General features: G+C 34.9%; 1 protein-coding gene across 2 annotated transcripts; it reads left to right on the forward strand.

Moving 5' to 3' along the window:
• Positions 1 to 780: 780 nt before the first annotated feature.
• LOC107810328 (ferredoxin C 2, chloroplastic-like) lies at positions 781 to 8063 on the forward strand. Of its 2 annotated transcripts, XM_016635094.2 has the most exons (5): positions 781 to 1276; positions 4522 to 4610; positions 5579 to 5647; positions 7564 to 7608; positions 7738 to 8063. In XM_016635094.2, the coding sequence occupies exons 1-4, from the start codon at positions 1216 to 1218 to the stop codon at positions 7585 to 7587; spliced, it is 243 nt and encodes an 80-aa protein (XP_016490580.1). In that variant the 5' UTR covers positions 781 to 1215; the 3' UTR covers positions 7588 to 7608; positions 7738 to 8063. The 2 variants fall into 2 exon arrangements, with proteins under 2 accessions (XP_016490580.1, XP_016490579.1); XM_016635093.2 differs by having other exon boundaries at positions 5579 to 8063.
• The last annotated feature ends 520 nt before the right edge of the window (positions 8064 to 8583 follow it).

Genomic DNA, 8583 nt, shown 5'->3' on the forward strand with positions numbered 1-8583 from the left:
TTATTCCGACCTTTATCCAGTTGCCCCCTGAAACACAAACAACAGAACCTCTTCTTCGGTCAATGGATCTTCTTCAACCTCCTTGTAGCGCTTGCACTTCCCCTCTTCTCCGGCGACTATCTTCTCTACATAACATAAAATTCTCTTTGAATTCCGTCAAATGTCGCCGCAAAACTACTCCGAAATTTCAAACTCCCGTTGCCAGCCAAAATGGTAGCAGCTATTCTCCCTCAGTTCTCACACATAAAGTCACCGTTCTCGACCGCCAACGTGCCGTGGTTCACGAATTCCTTGTTCCCGAGGTACTAATTCCAAATACTTTTTCCTGCTAAGTTCGTGCATTATATTTGAAATTGTTACTTGAAGAGTTGAATTGGAATGCAAGACCAATATATATTGCATACAGCAGAGGCTCAGAACATTGCGCTCCCATTCTTTTGCAGGCATGGTATTGGTTCATATCCAATGATCATGTTGGCCTATTAGGCCCGCATGTCATGTGTATATGATGATGTAATAAGAAAGATACGTTACAATGGTACTCGGTTCAGTAAGGTACCGGGTGCCCGTCACGACCCATCGGATTGGGTCGTGACAATAAGTTCAAGACTAGGAGTTTAATTTTTAACGGTGACACCTAAGTAGCATGCGTAGTAATAGTTAGATTTTAACCATGTTCCATTAGTAACACCAAATATGCTTTATTTTAACAAATATAAGGGACTAAAGATGTCCAGAGCAATATTTAAAGGACAAAAATAGACATACTTTGGAATAAGGGACAGTATTTGCTAAAAGGCTCAAATAGTGAACACTGGAAGATCATTAGTTAATTATTCTGACCTTTATCCAGTTGCCCCCTGAAACACAAACAACAGAACCTCTTCTTCGGTCAATGGATCTTCCTCAACCTCCTTGTAGCGTTTGCATTTCCCCTCTTCTCCGACGACTATCTTCTCTCAATTCCATCAACTTCTCTTTGAATTCCGTCAAATGCCGCCACAAAACTACTTCGAAATTTCAAACTCCCGTCGCCGGCCAAAATGGTAGCAGCTATTCTCCCTCAATTCCCACACATAAAGTCACCGTTCTCAACCGCCCACGTGCCGTGGTTCACGAATTCCTCGTTCCCGGGTTACTAATTCCAAAAACTTTTTCCTGCTAAATTCGTGCGTTATATTTAAAATTGTTACTTGAAGAGTTGAATTAGAATGCATGACCAATATATATTGCATACAGCAAAGGCTTAGGACATTGCGTTCTCATTCGCTTGCAGGTATGGTGTTGGTTCATATCCAATAATTTACAATAGCATTCCCCCCCCCTCCCTTATTTATATGTTAGTCTATTTCTTCTTGCATATTTAAGCTGCTATTTTATGATACTGCTTGAACTACTAACAGACTATGATCTCCACCAACTTTTACACAAAGATTTGACTTGTCAGGATCTTTCCATGCTTAAACCTATTAATGAAGCTGTTATCTCTCTCTGCTAACTTTAAAAGTAGCGGGTTTGATTTCCACTAAGGAGTACCATGCACTTTGTTTGTGGTTTGTTTTTGATGGATTATTATGAGTAGCGGAAACAATTCCAGTATCAAAATCACATGTAATCTAGATAACTAGTATAAACGGGATTTCACGGGTTATCTCTTGAAGTGTGAACACGATTCTTCAGTCACATGAGCCTTCAATTTCACATCATCTCATTGAAATCTCCACCATCCGCACGATCACGATCTCCGAACGTTCCACGATCTTCTACTGTGTTACCCAAATAATTTCCGAAAATAGTAATTTCGTGTGGACGAAATTTTCTAGGAAAATATGGCTGAAATTCGTCCATTATTTCTCTCTTCTCTAGGTGGAAACCTTTTGTATTTATATCATAAGTTTTAAGAGTTAAAACCCTTTTCCAAAACCTATTAGGTTTTCCTTTAAACCAGAAAAATGATTCCTTTATTTCCAGTTATTTAGGCACATAAAGGACCACATAACTTAATTAACAAGGCTTCCAATTATGAAATTAATTTATAATTTTCGAAACTAATATCCACCATAATTAATTACGAATTATTCCACAAAAAATTCATAATTGGACTCCTTGTTCAATTTCGAAATTCATCCATTAAATCTTATTTAACTCCCCATGTTAAGATTTAGATACTAATCAATTAAATTAAATTAATGACGATTTAATTTATTGATTATTTTCCTTAGACTTTCGCTTAACTTATTTCATGTGTCGGATACAAAATCCATTGGTCGGGTTTACACATGAAAACTTATAAGCTTTCATAAATGTGTATCATCAATCTCTAAACTGAGACATGGATTCCATCAACTAACTATTACTTCGCCAATGTACATTATTATTGTCCAATTTAGAATCTCGCCTTTTAATAAATCAAAACAATAATAATAAATGCAGCTAATAATAATTATTTCAAGATTAAAAGTATAAGTATATTTAACGGCCAGAGGGTTTATTTTATTAGTCAGTATAATATACTTATCTCTACTTGGTCCGTTCAATACATACAAAATGTACTAGCACAAGAAGGTGGAACTAAACCATTTCCATAATCAAGATAAATTATATTTAATCTTGTGCTACAATCATTCTTGATGGTTTGTCCAATTCCATCATTAGATTGTGAACTCAAACTTTATACTTATAAGAACCGATGATTTAATCTTCCATATATAAGTTAAACTATATACACTAAATCATCTACTATATAAGCAAAAGGCACAAACTAATATATGATCTATTTAAAACTTTATTAAAACTGAATAAACAATTATTTCATAATATATATTATATCTAAACCAAACACATGCTTAATAGTATATATCTCAACAATCCCACTTAGACTTTTAACCATGATAATTATTAGAATATATTATATCCAAATGCATGGTTAATAGTATATACCCCAACAATCTCCCACTTAGACTCATAACCATGCATCTACAACTTTCTCAGGCATTCTTTTTCGTGACTATTAAAAGACTTCACCAAATAAGGTTTTATTAAAGAATCTTGCCAAGTTATTTTCTGATGCAATCTTTGTCCAGTAGTGCTTTGTCGTAACTATCTAGTTTGGTATTAAACTCTTCAGGGACCCTGTTACCGAAACTATCCCAATAGTATACACTGAACTATGATTTTCTTTAGCATTCTCCCACTGAAATATTAGTGACTTCTTACTATAGTGTTCACTGTTCAAACATCATTCCCACTCAATAAAGGCAAATTATGTCTATTAACGTTCTCCCACTACTTAAATGTAATGGAACGTCAATTCCGACGTGTATTTATAGCACAACTTTTAAGGGTTAAAACCCTTTTCCAAAACGTGTTAGGTTTTCCTTTACACCAGAAAAATGATTCATTTATTTTCTGTTATTTAGCACAGCAGGGACCACAGAATTTAATTAACAAGGCTTCCAATTATGGAATTAATTTATAATTTACGAAATTAATATCCACCATAATTAATTGCGAATTATTCCACTAAAAACCTGTTATTGCACTCCTTATTCAATTACGAAATTCATCCATTAAATCTTATTTAACTCCCAATGTTAAGATTCAGATACTAATCAATTAAATTAAATTACTGACGATTTAATTTATTGATTATTTCTTTTAGACTTTCGCTTAACTTATTTCATGTGTAGGATACAAAATCCACCGATCGGGTTTACACATGAAAACATATGAGCTTTCATAAAGGTGTATCATCAATCTCAAATCGAGACATGGATTTCATTAACTAACTATTATTTCGCCAATGAACATTACTATTTTCCAACTTACCAGACATATTGGCCCATGAAAGAATCTCACCTTTTAATAAATAAAATCAATAATAATATATACAGCTAATAATAATTATATCAAGATTAAGAGTATAAATATATTTATTGGCTAGAGAGTTTATTTTATTAGTCAGTATAAAATACGTATCTCTACTTGGTTCGTTCAATACATACAAAATGTACTAGCACAAGATGGTGGAATTAAACTATTTCCATAATCAAGATAAATTATATTTAATCTTGTGCTACAGTCATTCCTAATGATTTGTCCAATTCCATCATTAGATTGTGAACTCAAACTTTATATTTATAAGAACCAATGATTTAATCTTCTGTGTATAAACTATACTTTATACACTAAATCATCTACTATATAAGCAAAGGACAGAGACTAATATATGATTTATTTAAAACTTTATTTAAACTGAATAAACAATTATTTCATAATAAATACTATATCTAAACCAAACTCATGTTTAATAGTATATATCCCAACAGTTTTAACCTTAAGGTTCTCTTTCGTTTGTTTCTCAGAAAATGCACGTTTCTCTTTGATCTAGGGTCAAATGCATTGGGATTTGGTTGTGTAACTTTTGACCTTTAACCGTTAGCCTCTTTTTCATCAGATTTTCTCCGTATGATGGTCTTGTTATATCACATTTTTCTAATTTAACAATCCAATATGTTGAAGGATGTTGTACGAGCTGTGCTGTTCGTGTAAAATCAGGGGAACTTAGACAACCGGAGGCACTGGGGATTTCTGCAGAGTTGAAGTCTAAGGTACTTTAAATCACGTTGAGCTTCTGTGGATGCAATTCTTATTCGCTTTTACTGTTTGACTGTCGAGTCTCGGTAGTTTTGATTGTTTCTCCTTTGTTAAACCTTAAATGTAATTTTTCTCTCTTTTTTATGCTAATATATTTGATGTAACTTATCAAAAAAGAAATGATATTTATGTGATGTGACAAGGAATTTTTTGGTCTCGAGACTGATAAAGCATGCCAACCTTGTCTGCATGTTATTTGTCCATGAAACAATGACGAGCTTTTATTCCAAAAGGTTTTGGAATGTTTTGAAATTCCTCGTGACATCATACATGTGATGCAATTCATTTTCCTTATTTAAAAAATCATATATGTGATGTAACTAGGAATTTCTTGGTCTCAAGAGTCAAGACGGATGAAGCATGTGAACTTCATCTGCACGTTATTTGTCCACAAAACAATAAAGAGATGTTGTTCCTCGAGGTTTTGGAAGATGGAATTCATAAACTTCCAGCTCAAGCTAGTAACTCCACTGTTTTCATGTGGTACTCAATGACAAGATGACTGACGAAATGTTTCATCAGTTCGTTAATAATCCCTCTTTGCAACTATTTGGCCATGACTTGGAGATGTACCTTCCATGCTCAACTCCCTATTTTCTCAACAAAAAAAAAAACTGGTCTTATCATTAATTCTTCTTTCATTAGACTTATATAAGAGATTTGATGGTAGCCATTAGCCTGTCAAATCCTATGAGCCAAAAATACAGGCTCGGATCTCAATGATTGAGACCTATTGGTTAAGGTTAACAGATGAGGTACAGGGTCTTCGGTTCTTCGCAGAGGTCCGCGTTGCTAATACCTGAAAGAAGTCCTGGCTTTTTACCTGTATCTTGAACTAGATATAAGCGAAGTGACGGTCTTCATTTTACCTGTCTTCTTCTACCTTTTTACCAGGATTAATCGAATATGCTTTGATTTGTAGGGTTATGCACTTCTTTGTGTGGGATTTCCGTTATCTGACCTTGAAGTTGAAACACAGGATGAAGCTGAGGTAATTAACCACTTGGCATTGCAAAAGTTTGGCTTTGGGTGGCAATAAAGAGCAAATCTATTTGACCAATCATTACCATCTAAATAATCATTTGACGTCCACCTTTTATAGGTTCAGTTTGGCCTATGAAGCATGGGTACAAAATATATGGCTGCATACTAGATTCATACCTTTGTTAGGAATCAACAGTTGATGACCCTCTCTGGATACTTACTGACGATGTCCCAATTTTCTTATGTTTTTCTGTCTTTTCAACTTCATGCCCTTAAGCAATTGAAACTTAAGTTGCTCGGACATGGTTGCGGGTATCCGATACGGGTGCGGATCTAGAGGTCGGATCCTTCGAGATATAAATTCTAAAATTCGGGGATACGGTTCCTAGTACGGATGCGAGTGCCAGGATCAGACTAAAAATAATTCAAAAAATAAAAAATATAAAAATATCTTTAAATTATGAGAAATTTTGTGGAATACTAACGTATAACTTGTAAAGTATGGTTTTTTTTTTTATTCTCAAGTTGTAGATAAGTATAGAATTGATTTCCTAAATAAGATATGTTATTTTCTTCAAATTTACCCTAGTTTCGGTTTTGATATCGAATCAATTGTATCTCGTTTCGAATTTTTCCGTCTGTCATGGTCAACAACAACAACAACAACAAACCTAGTGTCATGGTTAAAGTGCCCAAAATTGTTTGACCACATCCCGTATAGATCCCATACCCACACCCATACTAGTGTCGTGTCACATGAGTGCGGCATCTAAATGCCGTCGGAGCAACTTAGATTGAAACCAAAGGGCACACCATGTTTTTCATCTTAGGCGCATGCCTAATGCCAAAGTTTTCCTTTGAATCATCAGCAATAATACTTGCCATATCCATGCAGCTGACACACTACCTGAAAGAGTTATGTGCAATACACATTCTTTACTCCTCTAAACTTCTTCCTTTCTCACTTTCTATAAAAGACAGTTACCCTCCCTTTTGTAGAAGCAGGATGCATGTGGTTCCTTTGATAAGAAGCTTTTTCAAAAAAGAAAACAAAATATAGAGAAATTGTTGCTCTATGAGATTAGCAAAAATGAATTAATGAGTGCTTAAATAACAATAATGAATTACCTGGACCCTTTAGCCCAACCTACTTTTAGCCTATTAACGGTGGGGCTTTTTATTATGAGAACTAACAATGAGGTGTTTTGGTTTTAACTCATGCCATTCCCACTCAGCCCGTGCATTTGTCACATCAAGCCTGACCAAAAATCTATAGCCTCAATTTATGCAAAAAATGCAGCAGATGCAAGGCTAGTTAAGAGCGCCAAATGACTGCGATTAACTGCTCAGTTTATAGTGTATTCATTTTCTAAACGAATGGCTAGAAAGAAAAAATTGATCTCTTAGAGGACTAGACAAGAAGCAGATTTGTGACTCTGTTCGAACAGGGCTAAGCAAAAAAGGCAGCAACATGTTTGTTCTTTGGCCTTCCAGTTTCTTCTATAGTGTGTTGCTCTGGCATACGTTCTTTGCGAGATGTGATGTTCAGATGAGCCTGCAACAAACTTTTCATATTTCAATAGATGTATTAACCTTTCTGACTGCTTTATTTTCCGCGAGACACTAAAGTTACGAGTATTGTATTCCCAGTAACCAGATGGAATTCATGTTTTCCTCTTTGAACATTTTAGAGATTTTAGCTTATTACATGTAGTATTTTCATGGAAACTTTACCTCGATAGAAAATTATATCAGTAGAGCATGAAGCTTTGCTGATATTTTTGTAGTTGAAATGGTGGGGTTTACAGTAAAGGTACTGACAGCTATTTTCAGAACTCCCCTCTGAAGTTTTAGCCAAATGATCAATTGTGTAGTTTTGATCTATTATGCTACCACGGACCTGACATCATGTGGTATATTCAGGTATATTGGCTTCAATTTGGGTGATATTTTTTTCGAGGACCTATTGTAAGTTCTACGTTTCTGTAATTTCCTATTAATGTAAGAAAGCAGTCGAGAGGGGATACTGATGATGTAAGAAAGGACAAGTAATACAAGTTGCTCTAAGTTCCTAAGGTTTACTTTTCCCTGTTGCAGGAGAGAAATGATTATGCATTGGAATTAGCAATGGGAGATGAATAACCTGTCAAGAGTTTAGAGAATGTGAAGTCAAAAACAAATGTGTAATTTTCTTACCTCTCGTTGTATATCTGGGGTAATATGCTCTCCATTGCCTTTTCCTCATTGGGTTGGCCGTGCTCTTGTACCGTTAGTATAATGAATAAAAATTAATGTTCTCTTCCTTGTCAGATAGGAGCCTGCTTAATGACATCTTGTTATGCCCTTAATGTATTTGAAGTTTTGAAGATGACATCTGTATGAGGTGCACTTTCTTCGGAATGAATTAGAGTACTTTCTAATTATTGAGCCATTGTTGAGCACCTAACTCTGGTCAACTAATGGAGGAAAACTTTTAAAATTATGAGATTGTCTTACTCCAGAGGTCCCATGTTCTTCCCTTTGGTGGTTTGACCGGCAAAACAAACTTCTTGAATCAGACTTATTACCACCCATGTGAATGGAACATAGATTATGCAAATATAATAATTAAAAAAAGGTTATTTCTGATGCAGAGCAAAGGACTTATCTTTTCTTCCGAATACTGTGTTGCCTAATAACATTTGATCTGAAGCATTAAATGAAATTAGCCTATACTATCACCAGAAAATTAAGCTTAACCAGGGTATTGGATACCACGTTTGGTGAAGTCCAAAAACAGATTTGATAGTGGAGTCCTCCTTTATGAAATTTAAGTGAACATGTAGTGACACAGTCATTCTCCTTAAAAAGTAATGAAAATGGTCGTCGCACCACTGCATGCATTCAAGGCTGAAATATTTTAGGTTGTTCAGCTAACATCCTTACTGTTGCAAGATGTAAAAT

This window comes from Nicotiana tabacum, chromosome 1, assembly GCF_000715075.1.
Source record: "Nicotiana tabacum cultivar K326 chromosome 1, ASM71507v2, whole genome shotgun sequence".
NCBI classification, from domain to species: domain Eukaryota; kingdom Viridiplantae; phylum Streptophyta; class Magnoliopsida; order Solanales; family Solanaceae; genus Nicotiana; species Nicotiana tabacum.